This window comes from Ipomoea nil, unplaced genomic scaffold (genome assembly GCF_001879475.1).
Source record: "Ipomoea nil cultivar Tokyo-kokei standard unplaced genomic scaffold, Asagao_1.1 scaffold3394, whole genome shotgun sequence".
NCBI lineage: Eukaryota > Viridiplantae > Streptophyta > Magnoliopsida > Solanales > Convolvulaceae > Ipomoea > Ipomoea nil.
Window position 1 is genome coordinate 891,768 of NW_017619822.1, and position 15,465 is coordinate 907,232.

Genomic DNA, 15,465 nt, shown 5'->3' on the forward strand with positions numbered 1-15,465 from the left:
TTTTCTTTTTTTTTTTTTTAATAAAAAATGTTTTTGGTGGTAGAGTAGACAATACATACTCTTTGCAGTAGGTCATCTATTTTTGGTCTTTTGTATTTTCTGGTGTGCAGTGCGTTGTTATGGCATGTGTGAATTACCTTGCTTGTGATTTTGTTTCAACTTTTTTTTTAAGGCCGGGAAAGTTATCTCGTTTCGTTGTCTTCCTTGTAGAGAACGATTCAAAGGTGTTTGTAGCCCCTTCGGTGCAGGTTCACCTACTACTCAAGTGGTTCCACCAGTCCCGCCCGTCGCGGTGTGTACCTCGGCTCATGTACAACCGGTTGTCGATGGTATGCAAGTTGACTCTCCACCAGTTGCCCCCGTTGCGGTGTCTACCTCAGCTCAAGTACAACCGCCTTTGGATGGTGCGCAGGTGGCGTTCAGTGGGGATGGTGTGGTTAAATTCCCATATCTGAACACTCGTGCTTCGCCAAAGCACTTGGTTTCGCAATTGAAGCGCTTAAATGCTTGCCAACGCACTCATTAATCTTCGTGTGGTTTAATAATAAAATTTATTTATATAAATTGTCTCGTCTAACACCGAATCACGTAAATAGGTTACATTTTAAACATCAATATACATGCACTAACTTTCATCAACTTTAAGTTCGCTACACAATTTCTGACAATTAAAAGGTCGGTCATTTCCTTCCGCTCTGCAGTATCTTGCATAGGCTAAACAAATAACTTGCACATATCTTGCACTCTCTACAAAAGTCATGTGCACAGACTTAAAACTAACTTGCACAGGCTAAGAAACTAGCATACACATCTTTATAAACTAACTTGCACAGGCTTAGAAACTAACTTGCAAAGGCCAAACTCAATCTTGCAAATATCTTGCACAGACATAAAACTAAATTGCACAGGCTATTTGAAAAGTTCAGCAACATACGACGTCCCTATGTATTCTGTTTTTCCAGAAATAAAAATCTATAACCTAGTTTCGCACAAACGTCCAAAAACACATGTCCAATCACTTTTCATATCAAAACACATGTCGTGTTGCCTATAAAACAATTTTAAACCTGTGCGGTACCTATTTAACGTAATGTTAATTCAACGAACGCCATCTACATGCACTCACTAAACACACGCCATCAACTGCATACACTATAACATACAAACACACTCACTAAAAACATAATAACAGCACAGACGTAAGAACATCCTCCAAAGCAAAACTAGTACGGCTGCACATACCTGAAGCCGTATTCGCCATCACCGTGGCCGGAAAATACAACGACTTCACTAGGTTTCTGCAAAACGATTGCTTTACTACATCTCTCACCACAATATTAATAATATATATTACTGTTAATATATATCTAATCAGGTGAGCCTTCAGATGGAATATATTCCAATTTATTTGTATCCAAAAATAGCTCCAATATTACAATTACTTATTCACCCTTATGCTTAAACTACTACCTTAAATCGCAAGATGCGGACTGCCTGTCGATAAGAAGATACCCAAACTGCACAGAAAAGAAGACGAAGAGACGGGAATAAAAAACTAAAAATCCTAAAATCTGATTTAACCATAATTAACCTGCACAAGCCCACAAAATCGGGTGTAATTATTGCAGTCTAATAAAAATACAAACAAAAAGACATTACTGCCCCTAATTCTACAAATTAAGCAGCGTACAGGGTAATATGTTAGAATAAATCCGGGACGTCCAAAGATGCAAATAAACGTACAAGATTGAGCCTCACGACCTCACCTGCCAATGCTAACCTCACAGGAACAAAAAAAAAAAAAAAAAAAAAATATATATATATATATATATATATATATATATATATATATATATATATATATATATATATATATATATATATATATATAGAGAGAGAGAGAGAGAGAGAGAGAGAGAGGGGTTCAAGTGCGGCGGTGTCTTACGGTGCGTCGTCACCAATAGTTCAATAAATATACACCATCAACATTAAGAAAATACACCACTAAAACACACACAAATTAGGTACGCATTACCAAAAACAGACCATTAGGTGTGATTAAAAATACCATATCGTGTTCAGAAATACACCATTTGGGGTGGTGAGTTATATGGTGTATTTTTTAGATTTGTTGTGTATTTTTTGTTTTTTGTTTTTTTTTTTTGTTTTTTTTTTGTTTTTTTTTGTTTTTTTTTTTTTGTAGTGTGTTTCCCTTACACTGTTGGTGCATGTTATTAATATTGTTGGTGTATTCTGAAATTCCGCCGCACCTAAAGCCCTCATCGCATTTGAACAAATATTACTATACTTGATTAATTATTATTATTATATTAACTAAGCTAATAATTACAAGGATATTAGTATAATTACAATTACACATGGGTCGTTGGATTTTTTTTACAGAATACAAAATTGCAAAATACGTTAGGCGCCACCAAGGCGCTAATTTTTCGGCGCCTAGTTGCCCGATTAATTATTTTTTTTAATTAAAAAATTTTAACTAAAAATTGTAAAAATTTTCTAATACAACATAAGGTTCCCATAGTTTTTTCTTAGAAACTATTTATTTAAGTGTCTATAAAATTGTTTAAAATATTGTTGAAACCATCTAAATACATTAAAAAAAACTAAAATTAAGAGCAAAAGAAGCATTTTTTGAGAAATTGGTGGGGCACCGAGTAAAAAAAAAAATACACGATTTCAAAAAAAAATTTATCCAAAACGGATAACCGAGTCGAAAGTTATGCCTTGCCAAAGTTTTCACACTTTACAAAAATCCTAATTTTTTTTTAAAAAGGGCGGTTTAGCCGGCTAGGCGGCCGCCTAGCCGCCCGACCGCGGAGGAGGCCGATTCTGGCCTTCCTTGCCGCGACCGGGCGGCGCCTAGCGCCTAGGCGCGATTTTTGCAACCATGATATAATAATTACAATTAATCCATTCATATATAGAGGAGAAGGAAAAAAAAAAAAGTAAAGACGATATGGTGAAAATGAATATATTTAAGGTATACAAATATAATTGCACAGATATTAATATAATTGACTAATTATTATTATGGTAATTAAGCTAAACATGGATCGTTGGATTTATTTTAATAATAATTACAATTAAACTATTTATCCTTTTTTCTCCTATTTATTTTAGTAATAGTATAATTACATAAATCATATTATATATCAATTTTTATGATAATTGCAGACAAACGAGTCATATAGTATTCAATTAATTGAGTCATACTTTTACACTAATCTTATAATCAAATAAATCTACATTTTTAAATATTAGAATTGTTTATAATTTCTTTAATTTTATTATCTAAATATATAATAAAAATTTTATCCGTGCATCACATAGGTAATTGGGCAATTATTTGTTTGAATTCAAGTAAGGATAATATCAAAAAACATAATCGGTCTAACCCATTTAATCAATTGCACAATATAATATTGTTTATTAGAATTTATATAATTGTATATCGATTCAAATATTCTTAGAATTCTAGTATTTTCACCCTTTCATTGCACGAAATTGTGGTCTAATGGTACCCGGGTTGGACTTCCATTTGGAAGATTATAAGTTCGAACCTCAGTAGAGGCGCTATTTGTTCTTTGTGTTTCAGTAGGTTGAGAAAGTATATGAACAGATACTACAATGTAATAGAGCCAGTAATTTTCAAAGAAAAAAAAAATATAAATTATAACAACAAATATTATATTGTGCAATCTATTTAATATTAAAAATACAACAATATTAAAATTCATATTCCTATTTTTCTGTCACTACTTAATATTGAATCAATGATATTTAGTTTACTCCAATCTATTTATTCGACTTTGTTATTTACTTTTCATTATTTATAAATAAACTAATTTATTTATTTTTTCCTTTTAAGAGTTGATGTTATGGGATTCAGATAAAAAAACAGTTTGCTTTGGTGGAGTTAGAGAAGTTGCTATCTTTGTGGGGGAAGAGCCTGAAGGACTTTTCAGATATGCCAATTTCAGACGAAACTAGCATAGATTTGAGTGAAACCATGTTGATAGCTGAAGCGTTGGTGTATGACAAGGAATCGTTGAAGACAAAGCATGAAACAATATATTCATTCACAAATTACAAGTATTATGTCAAACTAGCATAGGTTTGACGCAAAGAGGTTTTCAATAATATGTAAATACAATCGATGATATTTTTTTTTTTCAAAATGACAAAATTGTTATATATCTAGACAAAAATATATCCTTTATACAAATAAATTAGGATAGTAATTGATTACTATAACTAAGTTGCTAGAGATCGAACACATTTGCCCAATTTATAAAAATCCTAAACAATGATATATAAAAATATCTAAAGTTATAGCACCGCATGCGTACATCTACACATTAACTATTAATTTGAGCAATTACTTACTCGAATTCAAGCAATAATAACATCAACAAACATAAACGATCCAAACCATATCTTCAATTGCACTATATAATACTCTGTATTTGATGTTATAATTTAAATAATTATATATCGATCAAAATATTCTTAATATATTATAACAAATCCTTTCCGGGCATCGCATGGGTGAAAATACTAGTTTAGAGTAAAAATGATTGTTACTAATGATAAATATTGTAATACTTATAATTGAAATTGTGATACTTACAAAGTGTAATTCTAATGTAAATATTGTAATACTTATATATGAAATGTTATTTATGATAAATATTACAATATGTATTGTACAAAGTTTAATACCAATTTGAATTAAAAATAAATCTTTATATATAATAGATATTGTAATACTTATATGTGAAATTGTGATACTATTTATGATAAAATGGATTGTTACTAATGATAAATATTGTAATACTTAGGCTCTGTTTGGCAAACCTAGCTGAAAAGCTATAAGCTAGGAGTTGAAAGCTGAAAATGAGATGAAAGCTGAAAAGCTATAAGCTCAGAGCTGAAAACTGAAGAGTTGTTAAGCTAGCTGTTATGATTGAAAGTGTTTGGTAAACATAGCTTTTTGATAAGCTGATAAATGTAAAAAGACTAAAAAGGACATCTTCATAAAATTTAAATTAGTTTGTTTACATATTGAAATTTAACAATTTGTCTTTAAAAAAAATGAACATTTTAAAATAAAACTATTAGTATAATCATAATCTAGCATCTCATAATGAAGTAGTAATATTGTTGCAAATCTAATAATAATAATAATAATAATAATAATAATAATAATAATAATAATAATAACAATAACAATAACAATAATAACAATAACAATAACAATACAACAATAACAACAATAACAACAATAACAACAATAACAACAATAAAAATAATAACAATAATAATAATAATAATAATAATAATAATAATAATAATAATAATAATAATAATAATAATATTTGCAATGAAAGTTGCGGATAAAGGAAAAGAGAAAAAGGTTTTAATTGGGAAGGATAAATTATGTTTCTTTAAAATAATAAGGATAAAGATGGAAAAAAAAGTTAGGAAGCTAGGAGCTTATTTTGAAACGCTACCTAAAGTAGCGATCGAAAATAAGCTCTTATTTTAAGCTATGAGCTTATTTTGGGAACATTACCATACAGAACTTATAGCTTATTATGAGCTTAAAATAAGCTATAAGTTCCTAAATAAGCTCTACCAAACAGAGCCTTATAACTAAAAGTCTAAAATTGTGATACTTACAAAGTGTGCCTTCATTGAGCATCTCACCTAGTTGTCTACAACTCGACACATATCATGGATAAGAATTTGTGAGGTGGTTTCACACAAAGTTTTGCCCCGCACCATTTATTTTTTATTTTTTGAAAACCAAAATCAAAACTATATTAATTAAACTGCGATAAGAGAGGACGAATATAGTCAGGAGCGACATGTCACACATGTGAGAATTAGACTGAGAGCCTGTTGCCCTAGCTAAGGTATGGGCTATCAGGTTCCTAACCTCTTAATAAAATGACAAACAAGTTGATCAAAACAAGACATAATATTAAAACATTGGTTGACAAAAATAATTTGTTTTCTCATAAATTAAAATTTTAATTTTTTAATATAAAATTTAATTGTAATGCAAATAATATTTTTATTCCACAATAATATAATATATAACAACTATTACATTTAATTTTCAAAATTACCATATTGTTCCTACAGATGCTCAATTAATGCATTACGAAGTGCATAATGCGCTTCTCTATCTTTTATTTGTCTATGTCGAGCAAGAAATTCTTCAAATAGAGTAGCTTCATCTCTACGTATATCAAATTCTTGTTTAATTTCGGATGTATTCAGTTTAATTTTATGAAAATTATGTTTTATGTACTTTAATTTCTAATTAATCTATATATATTATTAGGCTTGTTTTAATTATCGTCTTGATGAGATCTTTCAAATGATATAATTTATTTTTTATTATTCAAATTTTATGTTTATGTATTTAACAAAATATATAAATTCATTAAAACAAAATAAGAATACAAAAGGAATTAATTAAAAAAAACAAAGGGCAAACTTGGTATTTCTTTTCTTCACACCATTTTGCCGTTCTCTACAATGCAACGAAAAATATGGCGCTGCACTGTAGACCAACGCTATTTTGGCGGAGCATTTGGCGCCTTTCTTGGAGAAGGATCAGCGCCAAATTCTCCGCTAAAATGGCGTTTGGCGCCTTCACTGGAGAAGGTCTCAGGTTCACTGACCTCTTAATAAAAGAGAAAATTGTAAAAAATGTCCCTCTATAATATGTCAGTTATCAATGTCACCCTTGAATTATGAGTGGTGTAAATGTTGCCCCTCAATTATCAAAATGGTGCACATATAGCCCCTGTGATTCCCCACCGCTGTTGGTACTTTGAGGGAGGGAAAAAACAACTACGACCCGACAGAGGCATTTGGGAGGATGTAAATCATGGTAAACTCAACTGAACATGAACCACAAAGGCTAAATCAGTGCTCACTGCACACAAATAACTCCCCTCACTTTGAGAGGTTACTCCCACACTATTATTGGTGAGACTCGATCCCTGGTCATTATTTCAAAGTTTCACCCTTGTGACCAATTGAGCTGCCCATGCAAGTGAAATTTAATTACCCTTGACAATATATCAAGTATAGGAGTGGTCCGTTTGTCTGTGGGTTTTTGTCTCGATCACACTATTAGTTAAAAAGAAATTTAATTACGCAATTAGAAAATGTCATGTAAGGAAGGGAAGATTGTAACTTGTAAGAGAAAATTTTGGAGGGATAGGTAGCTTACTCTGGTTATAAATATTAGATCAAGAAGATCAGACCAAGCTAATGCAGCTACGTTGAAGTTAAAAGAATTCATTATTAATATTGTTTAATCAAAATATTTTTACAATTCTTAAATCAATTAAGCAAGCCTTAAATCCACATCTACTCTATAATTAGCAGCTTTAGACTCTTTCTTTGCTATAGCTTTGCATCATCTACTCCTCAACCTCATCAAACTCGCCTTCATGAGAGTCATCTTCATCAAACTCGCCTTCATCGGAGTCATCTTCTTCAAGCTAGAGAGCGAGGTTGTCATGAATGAATGAAGAAAATAAATTAGGATGTGATGAAACTAAATGAAGTTGGGAGAAAATTTAAAGGAATTGAGAAAAAGAAATGGAGATTGATCGAGAGACCTGTGTTGTGTCTATCTCAATGACAACCATATTCTCGTTTCCATAGTCATGCTGTTCAGCCTGAATTTGCTTGGCTGACATCACTGCAGAAGGATGACACATCTCTAATTCGATTAAGTTCAATGTTGGAATTTCTGCAAAGCTATTCGGGATCTCTCTCAATTCAGAGCAATCGTAAAGGCATAGGCGCTCAAGTTTTGGAAAATTATGAGCACCCACTTCCCAATACTTGAGATTACCATACGAAATTTTCAAACAAACTAAGTGGCAGAATTTCACATTTTCTGGTACTTCCCACTTTTTGCCAAGCTCGTCAACACCCAACTTGAGCACCTCAAGCCTCGGTAACTTGCTCAAAACATTAATTTCCTTCCACTCAGATTTCTTAAATTTCATAAAATCAAACTTCAGCTTCCTAATGTTTTTCAAGAGAAGAATATTGTTTATGATTTGAGCCATATCCTCCGGAATTCCACAGATCCTCTGGATAAATATATCAACACTAAAAGACAAACTCTCGAGCTGCGGTAAACAGACAAGGTTCTTACCGCAATCATCGGTTTTGCCTATAATAATATTTACCTTCTTTAGGTATGGAACTTTTGTTAAGGAATCTTGGTCGCAATATCTAGGCGGCAATCTATAAATCACCTGCAAGTTTTGATGAACAGATTTGGGAAAAGCTCCACGAAATAATACACCACTCATAATATACTGTAGTTGTGGGAACTTCAAATGCACCAATTCTAAGCCTGTACACACTTGATATGTTTGAAGATTCCAAGCGTTGGAGAATAATAAATCATCACGATTAAGTGCCTCATAAGATTTAAATACCTTGTATATCGAAAGGTATCTCAAATGGATATGAACAGTCGGACTTCGCCAATGGAATTGATGAATATAGAGTACCCTCAATAGGCTGAAAAATTCCAAAGTTATTGAATCTATGGATGACTGCACAAAATAAAAGATGGACCGACAGTGTTTTGACAGAGAATGTAACCCAGAGATGTCAAAATCTTCAACGGACACCCTTATCCAACGGACACCTTTCTGGGGGAAATTGGAACCACTTTCATCCACAACATGCAAAAGACTCTGGTTCTGACCTTCTCTTACACAAAAGGCATGCAATAAATCATGTAATCTAAACTCTTTAATTTTTCTTCCACAACTACTTCTTTTGCTTACAAGAATTAAGTTTCTATCCATAAGTTCATTTATGTACCTTTTAGCCACCGCTTCATAACTCTCATTCTTGAATGCCTTTAAAAGTCCTTCGGCAGCCCATAACCTTGCAAGGTTGTTAGCCCCGATCGTATAATCTTCTGGGAAAACTCCTAAGTATAAAAAACAAGCTTTCAAATTATGGGACAAGTGACTATAACTCAATGAGAGGATTCTCCAACATTCTTCATCATCTAGAGTTGATGTTGAAGAACTTATTAGAGCATTAGCAGTATTTTTCCACTCATCTAGTGTGTTGAGTTTTGAAAATAAACCTGCTACCACAACAATTGCCAAAGGCAGTCCTTTACATATCTCAACAATTGGTCTCCCAATTATCTCAAATTCAACACCATGAGATTTGCATGCCTTTTTACGAAATAGATCCCAACTTTCACCTTGATCTAAGAACTGCAATTGATGGGAGAAGTAATTGGTAGAGCCAATACAAGTAGCCACCTCTGCAACGCGAGTAGTCAACAATACTCGACTCCCATTTACATCATCTGGAAAGCAAGATTTAACATCATTCCATGACTCTATGCTCCATACATCATCCATCACTACCAAGTACCTTTGACCCTTCAAACTTTGGTAGAGCCGTAATGCTAGGTCATCATCACTGCTGTTGTGTAGATCATCGTCTTTAGAACCAAGAAGACCTATGAGCATTTGCCTCTTATTGTGATGTTGTGATACAACAACCCATAGTCGTTTGTCAAAGTGGGAGACAATTGATTGATTTTCATAAACTCGTCTAGCTAACGTTGTCTTGCCGATTCCTCCCATACCTTGAATTGAGACAACATTCCGTTCTATAGATGGATGTTGTATTAACATCTTCCTTATAATCTCGAACTCATTGTCTTTCCCGACCATTATATCCTCAGTGTGTGAAGCATGATTGGAGGAACCGGAACCGGAACCGGCCATCTTGGCAACTTCATCATCAGATTTTGGAATAACATCAAGTGTAGTCTTCCTTCCTTGCGCAGCTATGTCATGCTTGTACTCCATCATGACTTTCTCCACCTCTTCTTTAATGGCATCAATGTCTTCTATTGCTTGTTGCAATACATGACTAAGTCTATGAGAATGCTGGGTTTTTCTGGCTTCAGTGTCCCCTTGTCCCATTTCATCGTCACCTTCTTTATAGAGATCTACCACAAAGAATTCAATTTCATCTTCTACTCCGAAAGCTACATCTCTGAGCTTTGTTTCCAACTCTTTAATTGCTTCAACACCATCCATTCTGAACTCGTCGAACAGTTGTATCAGAAAACCAAGATTTGCTTGGAGAGATTGGATCAGTTCTTTGTTAAGAGGGATGAGTTCCATTTGTTGTAGGATTGGACGAGGCTCAGGTTGCAAGAACTCAAGCTCTAATGTTCTGATAAGAGAATTTACTGCTACACAAGCCATTTTTTTCTCTATCTCTATCTTTGTTGGTGTAGGTGTGAAGATTAGCAGAAGCAAGATTAGTGGAATTGGGTAATGCCACTGATCTGACAGTGCAATAAAATTTCAATTATTGGTGGAATAATTCAGAAGTAGCTAGGGATGGCCTGCTGATTATTTTAATTTATTTTATAATTTTATTTTTTCCACCAATCAATCAAATAGCGAAGTTCCATTGACATGACTAAATTTCGATTGATTTGAAATAGTTTCATCTCAGCAAAATGAGAATATCAATGCAATATTATCTTCTAAATTTGCAAATTTCATATGGCCTGGTTCGTCAAAAAATATCTGAAGAGGATTAGAATTGAAATTTCATGGAAAATAAATTACAGAAAGAACTAATTACATTATATGATTGGTAGAAAAGAAATTACTAAGAATATTAAAGTCACTGTTTGGTTGGATTTTGAATGATTGTCATACTAATTTTTCATGGAAAACAAAATACCAGGAGTGTTTGGTTGGATGGAAAAATTTTTTGTAAGGAAAAAGATTTCCCTAAATTAGGAGTGTTTGGTTGGATGAAAAACTTTTTTGTAAGGAAAAAGGTTTCCCTAAATTTGAGGAAGCTAGATGGGAGTTTCGTCCGTTTGGTTCGTGACTTATGACTATTTTGCCTTTGTGATTCATTCTTCCAAAGGTTGAACCACAACCCTAAGGGTTAGGCCCCCACACTCCGACTCGACAGAGCATTTGGGAGGATGTAAATCATGGTAACTCAACTGAACATGAACCACAGAGGCTAGATAATATTGCATTGATAACATTACTATTGGTGCAATAATCATTGAGTGCTCATTAATTGAATGGGGATCCGTGAAGCGAGTCAAATTTAGAAAAATAACTTGTTACTTAGGATAGAAATCATAATATCTATTACAGAAATTGTTGGATCTTAGCGATTCACAAGTCATTCTATCTCTGGTCTATCTCTCTCTATCTCTGTTGGTGTTGGTGTAAAGATTAGCATAAGCACGATGCATGGAATTTGGTAATATATTGTTATTTTACTATTTTAGCTATTCTTTTTGGAGCTCTCACACGTTTAAAGTGTAAAATTGGAATTTACCGTGACTCGAACACAATTAGGGAGTCAGAAGTCTACTCAAAAAGTTTTTTATCCGCTACGGTCCTATCTAGGATCGTAATACTGCTGAATAAGTGGATAAAGTTGGTCTAATTAGAAAATGGGCATTGACTTTTAGTTCTTTTAGTTTTGTAGGTGTTGAATAAGCCGATAAAGTGGCATGGGTCTAATTAATTAGAAGATATATGGCAGCATTGTGGTGTTGAATAAGTCTAATTAGAAGATGGCAAGTGGGTCTAATTAATTAATTAGAAGATGGATGCAATGTGGTGTAAAATAAGTCTAATTAGAAGATGGCAGCATTGTGGTGTTGAAGGAGTCTAATTAAAAGATGGCAAGTGGGTCTAATTAATTAGAAGATGGCAGCATTGACTTTTAGTTTTGTAGGTGTTTTTTTTTTTTTTTTTTAAGGAAGGAGATATCCTATATACATACTACTTGCCTCAAATAAAGTTCAAACCTTTCACCTCCCACTTAAAAGAACAACCGAGTACCAATGAACCACAAGCCACTTGATAGTTTTGTAGGTGTTTAATAAGTCGATAAAGCAAATTTGTCGTATAAGCAAATAAATAGCAATAGATAATGGGAACCACTTCAAACTTCTTTAGTAAGTATTTATACTATACAATTCAACTTTCTTCTAAATATGAATTGTATATATACCAGTGTAAACACACTCCTCATTCCAATGTGAGACAAACTTGAGTTAATACCAGTCGAGATCCTCCGAGTATAGTGGCACTGTCACGTTAATTTAATCCTAAACTTTCAATTTAACCACTCATAGCCATTCAACTTTCAAATTTAATCATTCATGGTCCTTCAACTTTCAAGTTAACCATTCATGGCCATTTAATTTCCAAATTTTTAATCAACCTTGGTCCTAAGTTTGCCCTTACGTAAACTGAGAGAAGGACCACGATTGGTTAAATTTGAACGTTGAAGGACCATGTGTGGTTAAATTGAAAGTTTAGGACTACACGTGCCGGTGTCACTATACTCGGAGGACCCCAACTTGTATTAACTCGACAAACTTCTATATATGATAGTACCCACTTTTTGCCAATGTCGGAAGTCATTAACTTGAACACCTCAAGCCTCGGTAACTTGCTCAAAACATTAACTTGTCCAAGGTCACTTTACCTGGAAAGTAAATTCCCTAAGGTTACATACTAAAAAGTTGAATCCACTTCTCAGATATAGTACATCCGAGAAGTTAACTTATTTTCTGACGAGTGGCATATTCCCTAAAGGTGCCCAGTCACTTTTCATTTCAGTTGGAAAAATATGTCAATTTTCAGACTATATTTGTGTATGCATGTCGCCGGTGCACTCCCCTCATGCACAAGAGAAAAAAAAAACATTTATGCTATACAATTCAAACTGTTAAAAGGGATCAGAATTCTATATATACTAGTGCAAACCAATTGCGTATTCCAATAATGTATGACAAATGCTACTTTCAAACTTTCTCATTTCTATTTTCCAATTCAAATGATTCTACTTTGACAATCAATTTCTCATTCAACCATTATCCGTTTTGAATATACAATATATCAATTTCTTCGTCTAAATTGCACTTTGACTTGACCCAAATCGAAAGTGTACCATATATATATTTGCATCACTAAATAACCACTTAAAATGTAATTTTTGCCACAAATTTTCAACAAGCTTTTCTTTTTCTATGTTAACAATTTTTGCAATTTGTAAATTAAAGATTAGAGTTAGATAATGACAACATAAAATGAGGTGTAATTGTGTAAGTCGGAATCTTACAGCACAAATCTATTGTAATTTATGTGCCATATGTGTTGTCCAAATGGATGAATTTTTTATATATGTTCCATATGTGTCAGTTGTCCATGTGCAAAGTTGTTAAAGCAATTAAATTCGCAAGTAGTTTTAATGGCTTGTACCCACCATATTATCAACATTATACGTTAATACCGCATCCACTCACTAGTACAAAATGAGCCATTCGCGTCTTTACTATTAGACAATATGCGTATTTACTAGTAAAGACGCGTATGGCGCAGACACGGAAAGTCGCGTCTTTGCTTGGAAGCCGCGTAAAACGGGACTATACGCGTCTTTACTAGTATAGTAAAGACGCGTATAGTGTTTAACGAAAAAAAATAACAATAGGCGTCTTTAAGACGCCTATTGTTATATTTCCTAAAAATAATATTCATTAGTTTCAACAGAAAATTCTATTATCCAATCAAAAATCATTAAACACAAAATATAATAAATAGGTGAATAATAAACACTTAATCACAATGAAACTATGAGACTCACTTGGTGTTTAACTAAAATTTTATCCTTTTAAGCTTATGTTTGAGAGATAAATGTGCTCTACACATAGTTTTAGAAAATTAATGAACTAACCTTCCCCACATAGTCATTAGCTTCTCCTACAAGACGGATGTTCTTTCCAGGTGTCAAAAAACAACCAAATGACTGCCCAGCACTCCCTATGAATCTGCATGAGTAGCAACAAAGCTTCTAAGTTTTACAAGGATATAGAAAAACAATATGTTTCTCAATGTATGCAAGAATCACAACAATTATATATAAGATTGGAATTACGTTATGTTAAGCTACCCAGCAAAACCAGTGTCACCGTATTTCTTTGCAATAACACCAGCTATGCGGCCACAAGTAGCACGGTCAATATTATAAATTTGAATTGTTTTGTTCACCACCTTTTCATTCTCAATTGCATCAGATAACTGCAAAGAATTATATATATTGCAACAAAAAAAAAAAAAGAATTGAATTATTGTGCATACTGACCAAATATTACAAAATAGTATACTCTAGTAATTGGATTAAAAAAGAAAATTCTCCTTAAATAGAGTCCCATGCTGTTTTTGGATTGAAAATATGTGTTTGGCTTGTAAAGGTTTTGAAATTTTTGATTGTTGAAGGATGGAGAGTGGTAGAATATGGGTTGGTTAATTTTGTCATTAGGAAGAAATTTCAATTCATTCAAGATATGGTGTGTGTGTGTGTGTTTTCTTTTTCGTTTTTCATAAATGGTGTTTAAGCACAGCAAAATTACCCTAACAAAGTGGTGACACAATTCTGGGTGTGACTTCTAAGCCGAACCCCAAAGTATTCTACTTAGAAATTTCAATTCATTTAAAAATGGTTGAAGGTAAGGAATAAGGATGCTATATGCAGATTAATTCCAAGAAAGGTAAACTATGGACTACTTGATGAAATGATCCTTAATGTTTACCTCTGGGTCAGACAGTAGAACTTCATCAAGAACAGGACCATTGCTATGAACCCCTCCTGGTTCCTTATCATTGTACTGCTTCATTTGGGCATACCAACATTCTAAAACATAATATAAGAAAATTGTTATATATGCAACTACTAATGATATATCAAGGGTACTGTTGCTGAAAAGAAAAACAAAAGAGACAAAAAAGTTGTGACATTCCAACAAAGGGAGAAATGATCAAACAAAGATGGGCACAAATCAACTTCCACACTAGAAATTGTCTTGTCTAAGAGGGTGGAAAAGAACCAGGGCTCAAAGTGTTAGAGAAGAATTTGAATGAGTCAATGTCCATTCCTACTACTTCCCTTTCCAGCATCCCACTTCGTCTTTGCAGGACAACCAAATCAGCAAGTTCAACATAGTTCTAAGCTACTGATATCTTCTAGTCTAGCCACATTAGTAGATAAAGTATAATACTTGCACTCTTTAACCTTTATATGAAACATCAGAATTCATAATTGTGTTAGCATAAACAAAATTAAGTAGACTACATAAAACAGAATATTTGATCAATCTTTCAAGTCTAATTAGAAACATCACGATTCAACATAATTTCTATAAGTAAAAATAAAATTAAAAATAGTAGAAATAATGATAATACCAATACTACTAATTATAATAATGACGATGCTTAAATAGTAATTTGCATGCTTAATTTCAATTACGCAGAAAAATATACCACAGTTCCAATGTATAATTCTAATTGATCTAGAGAG

At 33.0% G+C, this 15,465-nt stretch overlaps 1 protein-coding gene and 1 long non-coding RNA gene across 2 annotated transcripts in view; both read right to left on the minus strand.

Moving 5' to 3' along the window:
• LOC109171100 (putative late blight resistance protein homolog R1B-16) overlaps positions 1-10,322 on the minus strand; it is a 20,262-nt gene extending 9,940 nt beyond the window's left edge. The window contains exons 1-7 of the mRNA XM_019320231.1: positions 9,176-10,322; positions 8,902-9,013; positions 8,677-8,787; positions 8,508-8,592; positions 8,253-8,321; positions 7,671-8,153; positions 7,421-7,550 (exon numbers count right to left, since the gene is read on the minus strand). Of these exons, the coding sequence (XP_019175776.1) occupies positions 7,470-7,550; positions 7,671-8,153; positions 8,253-8,321; positions 8,508-8,592; positions 8,677-8,787; positions 8,902-9,013; positions 9,176-10,322 (2,088 nt within the window). The 3' untranslated portion in view covers positions 7,421-7,469. The remainder of the gene's footprint in view (positions 1-7,420; positions 7,551-7,670; positions 8,154-8,252; positions 8,322-8,507; positions 8,593-8,676; positions 8,788-8,901; positions 9,014-9,175) is intronic.
• Positions 10,323-13,840: 3,518 nt separating this feature from the next.
• Positions 13,841-14,786, minus strand: LOC109171140. The gene is made up of 3 exons (XR_002052538.1): positions 14,702-14,786; positions 14,047-14,189; positions 13,841-13,939 (listed from the first exon to the last, which is right to left on the minus strand). It is a non-coding gene; the product is annotated as an uncharacterized LOC109171140 (long non-coding RNA).
• Between the last annotated feature and the right edge of the window lie 679 nt (positions 14,787-15,465).